The sequence below is a fragment of the Ambystoma mexicanum genome, chromosome 1p (genome assembly GCF_040938575.1).
Source record: "Ambystoma mexicanum isolate Mex_15411 chromosome 1p, UKY_AmexF1_1, whole genome shotgun sequence".
Classification (NCBI taxonomy): Eukaryota; Metazoa; Chordata; class Amphibia; order Caudata; family Ambystomatidae; genus Ambystoma; species Ambystoma mexicanum.
In genome coordinates this window covers 774,666,823-774,684,297 of record NC_090921.1, presented here as the reverse complement: position 1 = coordinate 774,684,297, position 17,475 = coordinate 774,666,823, and the positions used below count along the sequence as shown (strand labels likewise).

General features: G+C 45.1%; 1 protein-coding gene across 2 annotated transcripts in view; it reads right to left on the bottom strand.

The window, feature by feature from the left end:
- Positions 1-12,156: 12,156 nt before the first annotated feature.
- Positions 12,157-17,475, bottom strand: part of INTS3 (integrator complex subunit 3) — a 1,800,341-nt gene continuing 1,795,022 nt past the window's right edge. For both annotated transcript variants that reach the window (XM_069651244.1, XM_069651252.1), the window contains exon 30: positions 12,157-17,301. In XM_069651244.1, the coding sequence (XP_069507345.1) occupies positions 17,224-17,301 (78 nt within the window). In that variant the 3' untranslated portion in view covers positions 12,157-17,223. The remainder of the gene's footprint in view (positions 17,302-17,475) is intronic.

Here is a 17,475-nt window from a genome sequence, read left to right as displayed (position 1 = left end):
CGGATGATTCTTACAGCAGAGGAGTTTCTCCAAATTTCTTCAAAAAGATCAGCTCCAGGAACTTTACCAGGTTCTGCATGAAGCCCACATTGGTCCCTGCATAGAGTGCCTCCCATCAGGCGTCTTCATCAGTCCAAAGTTATTCTTCATGCGATCGTACAAAGAAAGTGTTCTCTATATTCTCAGTTCCGGGCAGAAGAGGACCAAATGTTTTAATGTTTCCGCTTGGTTTTTGCATAGATGGCAACGAGCATCCTCTGCCAGGCCACCATATCTATGCAATGTTACTTTACTATGGAGAATATTTAAGCGTAATCTGAGGAACAAGTCCCTATATTTGGCCTTCAGGAATTCTTTCAGATACTTAAGAGTGTGAATCTTGGAGTTTGATCTTTTAACTTCAGTTTCATTCAAGTCGGCCGCCCATAGGGCTCTCTTAACCAATAAGGGGTTTCTTCATAGGGTGTCGACTGACAGACCAAGGTTGGACAATATTTCACCACATGTTTCTCTCCATTGGTTCAACGGCCAATCAAACATGCCCTCTTCTTTTATCCTTATAATGTGGAATTGCGGCAGGCTATTAGGGGTGTTCAGTTTGCCAAAGATCATCAGGGATTTCCAAATAACTCTCACGTATAGTGATAAGAGGACCAATTTATGTCTAATGATTGCCATTGGGATTGCATTTGGGAGTCTTAAGATCCCCTTCCAGAATCGGCTCTCCAATCACTTTGAAGCTTTCCAAGGCAGCACTAGACCGGCCTCAGCAGCATAGGTCAAGGTTGGTATGACTTTCTGATTGTAAAAGTTGATGACAGGGAGGAGCGAGAATTTACCATACTTCCTCCCAATCACCATACTTTTCACTGTCAACTTCTTTACTTTCATGTTTAGACAGCCTATCCATGTCTTCTCACACCCACTTGCGCTAATCATTACCCATATATATTTATAGAGGCAACAGGTCATATTCGGTTGCCACCCAACATCCAGCACTGCAACTTGTTTTTCGTCCCTCTTGAGTTTTCAATCTTCAGGATTTCAGTTTTAGCAATGTTAATCTTCAGTCCGTTCTGATCAACGTAATTCTGCAGTGAGTCCAGCTTCTTCTGTAGGACGATGGGAGTTCTGTCCAGGAGGACTAAATCATCGGCATACAGGAGCCATCCAGCCAAAGTTCCATTAATCCTTGGGGGGCAGGACCTAGAGGTTCTAGGAACTCTTTCATATCCATAATGAAGAGGTTATAGAGTATGGGAGCCAGCGGGCAACCCTGCATCAGTGCCCGATAGCTTCGTATATCCCTCATCAGACTCCCTGCCCGGTCAACTCTAACCTGCTAAACCGTCCCAGTGTACAGGTGATTAATTGCAGCCACCAAGACCATCGGGCATCCCATGGTTGTCATTTTGGCACATAATCGTTGCCGGCTAATGCAGTCAAAGGCACACTCCATGTCTATGCATGCCATGTAGAGACTGCCTTGCCCCTTCAGCGTCTTCATCTTTAGGAGCTTGATTAGAAACAGGTTCAGGCCAAAGCCTACGTTGTTGACAAAGCCAATTTGCCTGTGATCAGACTTCTTCACCCAATCTTTTAGGGTTAACAGCAGGATTGCCACGAATATCTTTCTTAAAACGTCAAGGATGGCAATAGGGCAGTTGTTTTTTGGATCAACTGGTCTTGAAAATGGGGACCACCACCCCTCATTTGCAGGTAGCTGTAACTCTTCCACATCGGCCTATACTCTGGAATTGGACCATGCAAAAATCTGCCAAGGCCTCTGGGGCCTCCTTCAGCATGGCATTCTTCATCCCAGCCGCTCCTGCTGGCCTTTGTTATAATATTCAGAATGTCCTCTCTCCCAAAATGAATTGACCAGTGAGTTGACTGATCATGGGACAAATCTTCCTTCTCTTGGTTCTTCAATGCAAAGAGGTTTTTCAAAGTGTTCAATTCAACTGTGCTCACGGATTGGGTTTAATCGAAGTAGACCATTATCGGATTCCCTGCCATTTAGCAGTTGCCATAGATTTCTCAAATGTTTCAAGTCCAAGGCCTGCATCATGACTTCGGAGTCATTCTGGTAAAGGGTTGCTCTATGAGATATAATCCAGTTCCTATATTGTTGTTTCCTTTTTTTCTTCCACTGCCTGACCCCTGGAAATCGCTAGGAGAGATTTTAGTCTCCTGAGGTCACCATGCAGCAAACACTTCGGATTTGCAATTGCTGTGTCAACTGCATGCTTTGGCTTAAAGCAGGTTTTGCTTCCTCTTCTAGATTCCTCCTGGAAGATGGCCAAACTAGGTTCATATTCAATCCTCCCTGTGTCTGTCTATTGCCAAGCTATTAAGTCTTTCTGTCAAATGGGGCACTAGCGCTGGGTTGATACGAAGCCTGTTTCTACCCGGTTCCAAGGACTGCTTTTGATTCCAGTGGTTCATTTTTTTCTTTCCTTTCTGGCATTGTCCAACACAGGGGAGCACCAACAGGTCATGATCACTTTGTTTTGAGGGGAGTACCATCAGGGACATCACCCGTGAAAACATGGAACCTGCGAAGAAGTAGTAATCCAAAGTTGCACTTGCTGACCCAGAGTGCCATCTTGTAGCTCCTATCAGATCTCTTTTCACTTGGCCATTCACCTTGTGGATGTCCATCATAGCAGTTTCCTCCAGCCATTCCTGGCATTGCGCACTCTTTCTGTAGAGTCCTCCCAAGCTCCCATTCCTTCTTAGAGCTGGACACAGGCAATCACTGCTTAGATCTCCACAAATGATTAGCCACGGGTCATCCAATTGGGTGCACAGTAAGTCTATTCATTTCATTACCGAATGTACAAAAGTGCTGGAGTCCTCAGCATTTGGATTCCAATACAAATTGAAGAGTGCCAGACTCCCCTGTTTGTCTGCATGGCAATCCAGTAGCTTTATTATAACCTGAAAGAGGGGGTTGGGATGTTTATTAGCATTTTTGTATGACTCAAGTAACCTTCTCCATAGAGCTGTTTTAATCAATGTCAGAAGGCCAGAGCTAGGCCTTCCTAGAACCCCTTTGGTTGCTTTATTTAAATATTCTGTAAAGCCATCTAATAAAGGGTTTTCTCTGAGACACGATTCCTGTAGAAATATATCCAATTTGGCCATTCTTGGATCGAAGGCTTGGAACAAGTGGGCGAATCCTCTGGTGTTCCAAGATCCAATCTCCAGTCTTCCTGGTCCTTTCCAGGTCGCTTCCTAGTCCCGGGAGGCTGGTCCTAAGGCTCTGGCATTCCAGTCCCAAGATTGCTCTTTGTCCATCTTAAGGTCAGGGTCCGCTCTGGTGCAATTTCGTTTCTCTTTCCACTTATGGTGATTTTCAAAACGTCAGGACCGCATAGGACCACTGGTTTGTCTATCCCCGGCTTGCTCAGACCCTCAACTTCTTTGTTACGATCTCTACTCGGATCTCGAGTCTACTTCTTTTGACTGTCTAGAGGTAGGAGGCAGTGTGTCTCTGGGCTCAGGTTCGTTGGTGGCTTACAGTCTTTAAGGTTGAACCCCAGGGCCTGCAGGTCGTCATTCGCATTCCCCATGAGGGCTGTCAAGGCAGAGGAGGCCATGTGCAGGCACACTCGATCATTTTTGTGCTCGGTCAACTATCCTAATGTCTTTAGATTCTATCACTCTCAATTTTGGTACGTGGTGGAGGAGGCTCATTATGTTGGTGCGGTTCAATATTAGACCGTTGTCTGCCTTCAGAACCCTTTCTAGAATCACCTCACGGCTACCATAAGTAGAGTCCTGTTTCTTTGGCAGTCTAGGCTTGGCAGTGCGAGAGGGGGTTGCACCCTGTGACCGGTTGTTAAATCCGCACTATCTGCCCAGATCACGAGACTGTCTATCCTTACGGGAACATTTGATCATTCCATCTAGGAGTGAATGCTCTCTCTCGAAGGAGGCTGGCCTCGTCGTTGCTTTAGCCCGCTTGTTCTCCAATGTCAGAAATGATGTATTTCGTTGGGTCGTACTCTTGGGTTGAAATTCCGACACTTTTTCTTCAGGGTCCAAGTAGCTCAGGTTAGATTCCGTCACATATTCCTCCACTGAGTCATCTGACTCAGTCCTCGTATGTGGACAACTGCAACAATGGGTCTTCAAAGTTTTCCATGTCTGTTATCACGTCCCCAGTTCACCAGGAGCTGTGAACTTTCTCATTTAGTGCCTGGTTTGAGGAGTTTTCTTTGGAGTGTCCTATACTGCGGATTTCGTCGTAGGTTTTGTTGGTTCCAGTGAAACAGTTCTTAAGTTTCTAATAAAATTCCTTTCGCCGCAGCCCATTGATGTTTTCAACGTAGGTATTTTTTTTTTATTCTTTTGGTGTGTCACGGTTTTTCTTTGTTTTTACTGGAACTTTGACCTGTTTGAGATTCCCTGTTGAAGATGGGGAAATGATGCATGCTCGTAGATGTACTCCCAACCGGCTCCTCTGTTCTGGGAGCCTCTGTCCTGGCCATTATCTCAGTGCTACAACCTACTTGTACCCAAGATGGACCTGAGGGGGTTAGGGTGATGGCCTGCCTCCAGCTCTTAAAGGCTTTGGAGACACATTCCGGCTCCCTAAAGGACAGTGCTTGTAAGTACTCCACATTCTCTTCAGGTGGTGGATCTTCAGTTCTGACCTCAAACGGCATCGGACTTGAGGTAATTTCCGACTGGTGATCTTGGAACCGAATATACAGACACTGGTTTACTCTGCGGTTTTCTGTCCAAGGTGTTTCCTTGTTGCTTCAATACTGTAATGGTGTCCAGGAAGCCATGTAGAGAAGCCTTTTTGTCCTTCCTTGCTTCCCGAATTAAATCAATAAGGGTATTGATAATCACCCCCTAGGTCTCCTTTTCGCTTGTTCTTTTGTCTCTGGCCGCTTCGATGAAAGATTCAATGAAGATTAACTTGGAGTGCATTAGAGCGAGTAATGTTGACTGGTCCTTAAAACTGTCATTTAGGTTTTCATACAGTTTTAGGAAGGGTGACAATGTGATCGAAAACATAGAACCAACGGTGGCTTGTAGTTGTGCTGTCTGAGCATCCCATCTGCTTTTCTTTAAAAGGAGTTTTCCGTAGAATCGTGCTCACATAGGCTAGCTTTTGGCACACCATTTTCCCTCAGCTCTTGGTCACTTCCACGTCTGAGGCTTCACTAGAGTTCTCACTCGAACTAGGTGAATAGGGTTGTTGCCCCCGGGGATGCTCCCCACAGCAACCTGGATCGGAGACCGTTCCTGCCGACATGTGGGGCTGAGCTAGAAAAGTTAGGATGAGCATTGGGTAATGGGACAGTTTTCAGCTTCTTTGGGGGAATGGACAGACAATGCTCTGTATCCCTTCCAACTTCCGATATTTGCCTCTTTCCTCCCCTGGGGCGGGGCGTCTGTGCTCAGTTGAAGAGTCAAACTTGCGAGATCCTTTGCTAGTCTGCCCGCCAGTGCATTTTTCTCCTCCGTGGCTGGCCTAGCCCAACCCGGCTCTGGTCTTAGTTCCATGTTTAAGGTTGCTGCATCAATTGGAGTGGCCATTTGGGTCCCACTTACAGCTTGGTTAAATTCGTGAATGGTGATTTGATCTGCAGTTTTGGAACCAGAATGATCTTGGAGATCTGTCAATTCTCCTGCAGAGCTCCCAGTCGTACTGATCACCTCTGGTGAGCAGAGCCACGCCGCCGGTTCGTTCAGTTGAGTAGCTGAGCTTTGCAGGCACGCCTGATGAGGCAAGATAGGTGAATCCGAACTCGCCAACAGATCGACATCAGATGGGCCGTGCCATTCTTTCTCCTGGGATGGGGGTCACAGAGCCAATAGTAATGTTTACCTCAGGCATAACTCTGCGGTCCTAGGCAGCTGGCACAGGAAAGTCCCTTTGACTATATGAATATAAAATGGCACTACAGACAGAGAGAATTGCTCCTGGATTTTGCCAGAGCGCGCTCTCCCCTTTTTTACCATCGCTGTCAGTCATCATAGTGGAGGCCAAAGCCGATCCGTTCTCCCTTCACCTCGGCATCAGACCCCTACATGGGCTTCTTGCTCTTCAACTTTCTGCGATTCTCTTAAACGAAGCGGGAGTCCGGGCAACGATCTGCCATCCCACTCTATAGCCTCTTCCAAACCCCCACCCTCCATAGTCGTTGGTTCCTTGTTCAGAGACCCAAAACGTGTCACTGTCAATTGGGTTTTGGCATGACGGAGGAATGAGGATCTTGGGGGCGTACTTTGCGTTTGTGTTAGGATATTCCCATTTGGCAGAGGGGGAGAAGCGGCAAGGTGGGCGGGAGTTTCAGGTGTCTGCCGCGTGGGAGGGTGCTCAGTGAGCACCCCTGGATTCCAGTCCTGTACAAGAGCTGGGCTATTGGTGATCAGGGATACGCCCACGGCTCCTGGGGTTGCAGTGGTCAATGCAGATTTGACAGTTTTAGCATAAGACAAGCCACTTGCACCATTCCCCCGTCACCTCCATTCAACAGGATCCGTGCTTGGCTGCGTGTTCTTTGCAGCTCTCCACCCTCCCGCGGCGGCACGACTCCATGGACTCCCCAAAAACTCTGCCAACACTTTGCGACGCTCCGCGTCGGGAGTGGAGAGAGTGTAGATGTTGCTCCTCCTCCTTTGCACAGCAATGGAAGGCAGACTTTTGCTCCTTCCAACAGCAATACGGGAGCACAGCAACATAGCAGAGCAGACTCGAGCCAACACTCTGCCAACACTCTTGCAACCTATCCTCCTCCTTGGCTGGACGAGGAGGGTAAAAGGCTGTCAAGTGGCTTCTTTGTGGCAAATGGAATTTGGACAACAATTTAGGGAGGAAAGATTGGTGTACTCTTAGCATCACCTTGTCCTTCAAGAAAACAGTAAAGGGCGGTTTTGCACGAAAGTGCTTGCAGCTTGATCACTCTGCGTGCAGAAGTGATCCTCACAAGGAAAATGGTTTTCCAGGTATGGAGACTGAGGAGACAAGAGTGCATTGGCTCGAACAGGGATCTAATCTGGAACGCAAGGACCAAACCCCAGTCCCAAGCTGGCACCACAAAGGGTCCGGAGAAAAGGTGCTTACTAGTCCCTTCAAGAATTACAGTACGATGGACATTGAGAAGTAAGAGCCGGGGCCAGGGGTGTGCTTCAAAATGAAAAAAATTGCAAAGTACCCCTTGACTGTAGCTCTTGCTGGGCTAGGTGTAACAAGAATAAAAGAACAGCTGTGGTGTCGCATGAAAAGTGTCCAAGTCCTTGGAACTGCACAAGCTGCATATGTTTTCCATCTGCAGCAGTATAGAGCCTTCGTTGCTGATCTTCTGGCCGAAAGCAACTCCTCCAAGACATCTTCGGGGAGATCCCAGTCTCCATACCTCAGTCTCTCAGTAGCCAAGCGTGAAGATTGAGAGTGCTGATGTTTGGGTGGTGTTCCAGGCTGCCTCCTTGCAAGAGCAAGTCCACCGTCTTTAGAAGACATTGTGGAGGGCAGATGGCCAAGTCTAGAATGTCCGGGTACCACATCCTCCCGGTCTAATCCGCAGCAATCTGGACCATGGTCGTTACGAACCTTCTCAGCCTTCTGATAATGTGGGGGATGACGGGAAACAGTGGGAACGCATAGAGAAAAATAAAGTTTCAGTTCACCACAAATGCGTCCCCAGTGCTCCTCTCGGGGAAATTCCCGGGAGCAAAACAGCTAGCACACGGTTGGAACTAGATGCAAACAGATCCACTTGAGGGGTTCTCCAGAGGGCGAAGATCTCGGCACAGCTCCCATTCGTGGGAGGCTGAGCAGTGCCTGTTCAGGGAATCTGTTGTTATGCTCTCCTTCCCGGCTAGATGCACCTCTGATAAAAAGATCATGTTCAGTAATGCCCAAAACCAGAGCTGCATTACAGTGGTAGTGACTATATGCCCCCTCTCTTGTTGAGGCCGTGCATGACCACTGTGCTGTCCCTCATGATCAGGGCAGTTTCCCCATATACCGAAGGCAAAAAGGCCAACAGCGCCATTGTGATTGCCCTCTGCTCAAAAAAGTATGTGGAGTTTCATCTCTGCCAGAAACAATAGCCCGCTCATCATCCGCTCCTTCAGGTGCATGCCCCAGCACTACAGGGAAGCATTTGTAACTACGTTGCCTCCCGGCCACAATTGCCAAAAAGGTTCTCCTGCCATCAAGTTCTCTATGTTGATCCACCACAGGAGATCTGTCATGCTGCCTGAAAACTGCAACCACTGAGATCTGACGGCCCAATGAAGTGACCTCAATCTTATTCTGACCTGTGCCACCAGAAAGATGCAGGATGCCATGAGGCAACCTCAAAGTCCAGTGCCGGCAACGTGGGAGCTTTCTGGAATTTGGTGACTATCTGTTGGATGTAATCCTGAATGGAAAGACCCGACACAGTGTGGGAATTACTGATCAAGAAGCTAAGGTACCTCATTGTGCTTGGGATGTATAGGCACATATAAGTACACATCCTGGAGGTCTAGTGACACCAACCAATCCTGAAGCTCTAGAACCTGAATAATCTGTGAAAAAATTACCATCTTGAATTTGTCTTTCCTGAGGAACTTGTTCAAGCGCCTCAGGTCTAAGATGGGTTGCAGTCCTCAGTCTTTCTTCAGGACCATGAATTAGTGGGAGTACTACCCTGGTTCTTTTCTGCTCAAGGTACTAACTCTATTTTACATTTCTCCAGCAGCGAAGCAATTGCTTGGAGTAGCGGATCTAGATGCTGGAGGAAACAGGGCGGAGGGCGCTTGATGAATGTAAGGCAGTATCTTTGGGTGACCAGCTGTCATACCCATGCATCTGTAGTAATGCTGCAACACACTGCAGAATGATGCATCAAGTAATCCCCCTAGTGGGGTGGAATGCGAGTTGCTGGTGTTTTACTTGATGGGACAGATGAGTAGTTTGTGCAGCTTTACTGCCTCAGCTATTGCAGGTCTAGTAAACCTCTGTTGACCTCGTCTTCCTGGTGCCTGTTCTCTTCTGCCATAGTAACACCAAGTCTTGTTTTCCAACTTTGAGGTGCCTCTTGGGGTGTATGTTGTCTGACTACAGCTCCCAATGACTTGGCTGCTGCCTTAGAGGCTTGTAATTTCTCAAGGCTATCCTCATCCTTAGGACCTAGGAGACTCAACCCATCAAAGGGCATATCCAGCAATCTCACTTAAACATCTGGTGAAAAGACAGATTTTCTGAGCCAGGATAACCTCATCAATGAGACTAGGCCCATCACTCTACCCACACCCGAGCTAGCTGATTGTACCACATGACATTCTGGGCTAGAATGTCTTGACAATAAGCCAGGGCTTGAAGATGCTGACATACTTCGTGACAAGGTCACGCCTTACTGCTGGCGCAGAGAAGGGTTTATGCCACAGTTCTAGGTTCCTTTAGTGTTGCATGAAAAGGCAGGCCTAGCTCTTTTGGAGGACCCTTGCCCAAAATGTATGTGAGGACATACTCTGTAACTACCCTATGGATGGCATTAGGATGGGCACAGTGGTCTTGGCATAAATATTACACCTCAGGGAAAGTGTCATGCCACTTGCATCCTGAAGGTCAGTCGCCAAACCCTCAATCTGGTTTTCCTTTGAAAATAACACTTCAGGAGAAGGAGAACATTCCATTGTCTTGAAGCCAAAAGGTAGTTGGTACCCATCTTAATTGAATATTCCTTGAAAAGAGGACAAAGCATTTTCTTGGCTTTGGGGCATAACTCGATATCGAGGGTGGCTCGACATGGACTGACACTTTGGAGGAGGTGCCGGTGCAGCATCAAAGGAGTTGCGGTCTTTGATGTTTATGCTTTCTCAAGCATTTTCGATGTCTAGTTCAAGTGCACGGGATGAGTCAATCCCTGAGCCCTTGCTGGCTTTGTCAGGTGTCGTCGGATCCGTCTTGCCTTTTGTTTTTGGCTCCGAAGTGGAGTCCAAGGGAGCGGATTTACTGAAAACATTCATAATTTTTTTGATGCATTTGCTCCTATACCTGCCCCGAACAGTCTTAGAGGGCAATCCTATCCGTCTATCCGGCAAAGAGCGAGTCGAGGAATGTCTGCGCTGCTTCTTCTTCCTCTAAGAGGAGTGGTGAGAATTGCTCCGGGAGTGGGATCCCTTTGTGCTTTTTAGGCCTTTTTTTGTCTCTGGACACCGATCGGTGGACTCTTGCCTTGATGGTCTTTTTTTTGGGAAGAGTGGTGCTGGGGGACTTGGACAAAGATCGCTAGAGAGCCAGCTTCGATTGTCTCTCCTGAAAAGCTTTCGGCATCATCGACTGGCACGAGCCGGAATCTGTTACCTCATGGCCTGAGCTGAAACAGACAAATCCGGTGAGGATCTGTCAGTGTCACCTTGGCATCACAGTCCTCATAAAACTTGCGGCCGGACGGTTTCAGGTTGAACATTTAGAAGAGAAAATGTCAAATTGCAAGTACTTCAGTTTTCTTGACATGCAAATTAGTTCCGATAAGCATGTGGATCATATGGAAAACAGGAAGTGAGGTGAAGGGCATGGTGCGAGCTATTTGCACCGATGCAGATTTCACGCTCAATCTCAATGCCGAAGATCCTCGACGCTGATGCCATACGGCGCACCTGGTGGTGAAAAGTTTCCGAAATGTACTACCACAGGAGAATGTTTCTAAAGTGAAAAATCTGTGGGAGGACACAATCCATTAGAATACAATGTTCATCTCCAGTCACTCAGCCTCAGTGGCCTGCCTTCAGCTTAAGAACTACATGGACACAGGTCCTTGCTATGTCTCTGGGTCAAGCATCAAAGTTAGTTTTGAATTCTAGTTTTATGCCATGGTTGAATCATTCCTGTACGAGGGAGACTGGTCCAGTTCATAGATAAGTTATAGGCTAAGCGGATACATGAGAACCTCAATATAAATGTACCATTTGCAATGTTGGCTTTCTACCCTCTATTCTAAAACCTATATGGAGGACCTTAAAATCGGAGTGGAGACATTGGTGCTTAACAAAGCAACATAACACCTTAAAGCATGACATGGCTCCTGAGGTACATCTTGCAGTACCAAGATTTTAAAAAAAGAAAAAGCCTTTGCCATATTGTGGCGTAATAGGCATGGAACATCAGGGAGAGGCCCCTCTTCTGCTTAGGTCGTCTTTGTTTAAAATAAAAATATTGGAGTTGACAGGTATATGCTGTGCCTTAAAGTATTATTATGCTGCATAAAGCCCCAATGTCTTCACTTCAATTTGGAACATGGCATATAAATGTCAACTCCAATATAAAAAAAGAATGTCTGTGCCGTGTAACACTATCTCTTGGCACACTCCATATTCACTGCTATAGTCCAAATTACAAAATTGTAAGATGTCCCTCATACAATCAAGGCACTCCTGCCCATCCTAGAGGAGCAGTGTATATACAGTGTGATTCACTGGATTAAAAAAATTGCAAGATATACCTCATACAATCCAGACACTCCAGCTTGATATTATCTCCTGCCATTTCCCAATAAAATGCACCAATGTTCTCCCGACAGAGGTAAAACGTTCAATGCGATTGAAGGGGTAAACAGTGCAAATGTTCCGGCAGCCTGCAGGAACTTTCCAAAACAGTCACCCCAGCAATGCGTGGATTTAAAGTATTATATGCTGTGGGGCTAATTCATGGTAGCACAGGATTCCTTCTGTGGTACTCCGAGCCAGGCAGAAGTGGCCGCAGACGATCCTTTGATGGGTTATCCTGTACGAGCTGTGGGCAAAGGCATTGTGATCACAGTAGGAGGTCATTTGCCTGCAGTTCCATTTGGTTGACAGAGCATCTACCTCGATTGTCTGCCTACAATGGAAAAAACAATAGCGTATAATCTTAACAAGCAGCACCATTAGTCGCGTCACCCATGTGAAAAACCATTGCCGTTTTGCTTTGGTCAATTCTTTTACGCCAAATGTCAATTTAAGCACTTGTAAAGCAGAAGCTTAGTTAAATCATCTAGGGATTTGTCGGCTACAACAGATATTTTCCATTTGGTAAACAAGCAGTAGCAGTTGCAATGTACACATTCCGAGAAGGTGAATAATTCACATTAACAGCAAGTTGTAGCACTGAGAACTTGAAATTTGGCACAATAAACACTGCCAGCAAAACAAAACCACACATTTTCTTTTTACAAAACATTTTAGTTTTATTGTTATTTTAAAAACAGATCAAAATGCTAATACCGTCGGAAGAAATTGAAACATTTTGCTATAGCCAATGGGTTTGTCAAGATATGATTGCAAGGCTGAGGAGTAACTGCTGGTAGCAGCCTTAAAATAAATCGGAGGAAGAAATTGCTGATTTTTTTTTTATTTCTCCTGTATCTTCACAGAGTTCGAACTTTTCTATCGGTTTCTACACCCCTGAAAGTTGATCTCTTCATTATTTTAACATCCGCGCAGAGTACGAAAAAAGCCCTGTATGTATCCAGAGAGAAGGTACAGCAACTGATAGTCCAAGCTTTGCCTGAACAAGCCCACACATGTTCCCCCATCTTTACATGGAATTACCAGCCCCGGCTGTTCTAAATGTGTGGAGGTAATATTCTGATCACTTGCTGTTGACTGTCTGCTAATTAGGGCTGGTGGGTGATCTTCCAGTAGCAACAAGAGGCTAAATCCGTGCAGTGAAATCGACTCATTGAATTTATAGACTCATTACACCAACATGCCTACATTCCCTCTCCAACCCACACCACCTCTCCTCTTGTAGGCAGTGGAATTAAGCCTCCCATAATCAATGTCTTAGTCAACTTCTAGTGGTATTTCTTTCAGAAGCAGGGAAGGTAAAAATTAATTTGCCAACACTTCGTGACCCATTGGCTACTTCAAGGAAAGACCATTTCTGAAACGGGGAGTAATGTAGTTTTCATGATCATTTAATCATCCATTTCTCTGTAAAGGGATCACAACTTTGGGGATGAGGTTAAGTCCAGTCTCCTTAACTGTTCAAACCTTGACCTAGGCCTCTAAAGCAATTACCTGTATAGCAAGAGTTCAATCTCTAAACTACATCACTGTGGCCTCTCTTAAATGAACAAATAGTGCATTATCATTTCCCATACATTGCAGGGGGAGTATTTAATGGGTGTTAAATGAGCATATCCACTTTTGTTACACCCATTCTAAGGTGATCAACCTAGGAACAATGTCGAGGCTCTTTGGGTAAAGCAAGAACATGCCAACAGGATTAGTGGAGAACCTTAATTTAGACAGACAAGAATGCATATTCTGGGCTAGGAAGAGCATAGAGCATGTACAGCTATGGAAATTGGTCAGGAGTTGAAATGGGAACAGCTAACTGCTAAATAGAAAAGGCCTAATGAAAAAAGCAGGGTCTGGAGTAATGACCAAACTGAAAAGAGAAATGGCACAACGGAAAAATAAGCAAAGAAGGGGCTGTAAAAGGGGCAAATTATGATAAAACAAGAGCAAGACTAATAGTTGTTTGGAAGGCAGAGCAATCGTTGTTTGGACAGGGGGGCAAGAACAACAGGGTTTATGCCAAGGTTAGGGATTAATGGAAGTAGGAAGAGCAGGATCAGTTCCAGACAGAAAAATAAAATGACGGAAGTAAAAGTGTGAAAGAAGCAAAACCGCAAAAAGTAAAACTGGCTGTGTAGGGCAGATTACAAGAAATTAGAAAAGGTTATATACCTACTAACACTATTACTCCTAGTTCCATATGTTCCTTCATATTGCCAACTATTGGGAAACAATTGAGGCTACCAGAGGCCAGGGAGCCAGTATGTATAGCTTTACATTTTAAGCCAGGGGACCCCTTAGCGCACGTGCAGCAATCCGCATGGCCCTGGCTCCCCCTCTGGCTCGCCTCACCTCTCTTCCGACCACTTAAAAGCTGGCTGGATGAGAAACCATACCTGAAGGCAATTCTGTGACTTAGCTATGGACTAGGAATAAAGCATTATTAGCAGATAAGCTTGTGGCTGGAAAAAAACATGAATAAAAGACTTGCACTAGAAACCTAGTAAGTAGGTGTGGCTTCTTTACATTCCAAAGGCTTTAGAATCAATTAATGGTGATACGCATTTTGGAGGCAACATCTTACATCATGCTTCTAAGAACAGCTTAGTTCAAATAAACAATGGCACATAGATTAGTGCTTAAAAAATGCAAGTGACAATAGATCTGGCTGAACAATAGATTACATTTACTCTGACACCCTAGTGAAGGAAAGTTCATGAATCTAGTGTACATCCACTGCAGTAACTCAAGCTCCTTCAACCCAAGGTATCTCTCCTGTGTAAAAAAAGACACTTTTCTCTGAAGCTCTTTGTATAACTGGAAGAAAGCGGAACGCAAACCTTTGTTCTGTAGCACCTGTTGCCCATGCAAACTGCTTGATATTTAATAAAGCAAAGGGAGCATAGTGCCAAAGACGAAAGCTGCCCTCTGCTACTGATGGTGAAAGCAACACCATCTATAGTAGCGCCATTTGTCAGGACCAAGTAGCGAGAGTTGACTATCCAAGTTGGCAACATAATCTATGGCACAGGTTAAGATTCAAACATAAAAGTCTTGATTTTTGAAGGATTCGGACTAAGTCTGATAAACTTTAGGTCTAACAGTTATTAATTTAGAACTGGGAGATGCAGGACAATACCAGAAATCTCTAAACATAATAAAGAACAAATACATCTTGCAATACTGGAAAAGTGATATGTCAACCTTGCAAAGTTGTCACCACCTTGGACTAGTAGGCTCAGATTCACACTCATCTATCCAGAGCAAGGTCTACTAAACCCTAATAACTACTGTGACCAGTAACAAAGTCCATCCTCTTTGAAGGTACCAAATTCTAGTCTTGCTTCAGACGCTAATGGCTTTACAAGGAATGTGCGGTGATCCTCAGCAAGCGTGCAAGAACTGAAAGGGGCAAGGATTGAAGCAGGGACATGATGGTCTGTATTGGACATTTGCGTCACACACTAGGTGCTCCTTATCGCCAGGGCCTAAAACACCAAACCTCTACAAAGAAATGTGCAAAGATGCACTCTGGTTAAAGGAATAGAGAATGTAGCATTTTAAATTCTAACAGTAACAATTAAACGTGCTGAAGGTTCCAGTCCAACGAAGCTGATTGAAATGAAGGAGTGATGTGTGAGGGATATTAAGGAGGGCGGGCCAGGATGCACGTGCGTAGGGGTCCCCTGGCTTAAAATGTAAAGCTGTATGTATAAAGACTTAAATCAAACCCTATTGCAGGCTTCAACACTTCTCAAGTGTTAAAGTGAAAGTTGTGTAGGAAAGTGGGTTAGGGATTGGTTCACTGGACAAGTTTGGGTGAGGAGCCAAACTGTTGAGGAACTGCTGAGAGAGAAATGCAGACAGGAACAAGTGGAGAGAAAACAAAAGAGGTGGGAGTGAGAGAGGCTGAATAATCATGGAAAGCATCAAACACGGGTGTTGAAGGTGCAGAGTATGTGTATTTAACATCAACAAAAACAATATCATAGGAAAGATGCATGTGGAGAGATAGGGGAAAGAATGATTATACTTGACCACCTTCCATCCTAGATTTCGATTGGTCAGTTTGACTTCAAAATTATGAGGTGAACCTGAGGTGTGGCATATCGGAAGGGGCACAATGAGGTGGATGGAGAGAGGTAAATTGCGCAGGAAAACAATTATGTGTCAGGCAGGTGTAGGCCAGCTTTAGCATCATGTTTGATTTTGAGAAAGCCTAATCCTTAAGAAGCATTGCTTGCTGAAACACTCAAACAATAAAAACACCTATTTCTTGGCTGTCTGCAACTTTTTTCAATCTTCGTCTGTGTCCTTTCACATTTTTGCAAATCACAATTTCTTCCTAGATTTTGCAGCATTTAAATAAAAGCTGTGAGCTTTTTATTCCCTGCTGCTGTAAAAAAGCCACACTCTTAGGTGATTATTCAGGTGTCCAGGATTTATCCAGACAATGTCTCTGGCGGGTTGCGGACATTTTTAGTAATGTAGTTGGCACAGCAGCATACTGTAGACCGTTGAAATGCTATTTCTCCAGCAAAAGGCTATTCGAATTCTATGAAAAACAAAAGGTGAGTGTCTCAGTTTCGGTTGGATTTCACCCGAGATTAGATGTATGAAAAGCATAATGGGATAGTGCTGCTGACTGAACATACAAGTATTGTTTTTAATCATGGTCTCCAGCAACCCAAACAACTACCCAATATGCCCTTAAAGTTATTCACTCTAGAAGAGTTAAGGAACTCTACGTGAGCAATTCCCAAACAAAGCATTGTCACAGACGGAGCGTGCAGGTAGCTAGGTAGGTACCCAAGGTCATCTATTCCAGGAAGCTGCAGCAGGCATAACAGTAAAATATTCTGATTCTGGAGTGGCAAATACAGGTAGCGCCCGAGTTCTGAGGTGAGCAACTCAAAGCCTGGATCAATGGACGTAGACAGGAGAAAAGAGGCGCTGCACACAACTTGATGCTTTCTGTTGTCCAGGTAACAGTCTTAAAGATATCACAAAGGTGCGATGCACATGGAGCCAGGGCACGCATTAATTTGGCCCCTTTGCTGTATATTTTGCTTTGTGTAGTTGTACGGACAACACAATCCTCATCAAAGAGACTGGAATGGTAGGCCCATATACTGAAACAAGAATTTGGGAGATTTTCATGGAAACACTTTCTTCAAGTTTGTGTTTTTGTTATTTTAAAAATCTGGTTGTTGAGATAGGCAATCAGGATTTCTAGTTCTGTCCCTATGTACATTTTCTGATAAGAAAATAAGAGTTTTTTCAATAAAGTTTTCTTTTTCGTTGTCTCAAGATGTGAGATTGCCTTTCCTCAAGTTGTCAACTGGCATTTAAATTGGAGTTTATTCTCTGGTTCGCGGTCACCAGTAAAAATGCCAAAAGCTCAAAATATCACTCACACTGCCTCTGGAGGACAACAAGAAGTCAAATGCTTCATCCAAGGAACAGTATAAAAAATGAATCTAAAAAGATGAATCCTGAGGCTGACTGCGCAGAGTGAACTCCTATCCTGCACACCAATCGAAAGCCTCCTGGGGGCAATCCTTCTTCCTCGGTAGTTGTCCTTTCTTGGTCGCAGACAGCAGGCTTTGTCTATTGCAGACCTCCAGGTTCCTGATCCCTGTTCAGCCGTGTCTGCGGCAGCCAATCTGGAGCATATCAAAAGATAAGTGTTTTTTTTCCCACTCAGTCGCTGTCTGAGCCCACCGCAGCAGAACCCTTCCGTTTCCTCTTTGAAGGTTTTGGTTTTGCATCCTCTTCATCCTGAAAAAGACAATCCCATGATCAACAAATGTGCCATTAAGTTAGTCTACTTATTGGTTAACAGTATTACACATAAGACTGAAGAGGCAAAGATAGCAGTATTGGAGCAGATGGTGGCAGGAAAGCACGTTTGTAAAGCCTACAAATCAATCAATGAACGCCTTTAAAGGTAGT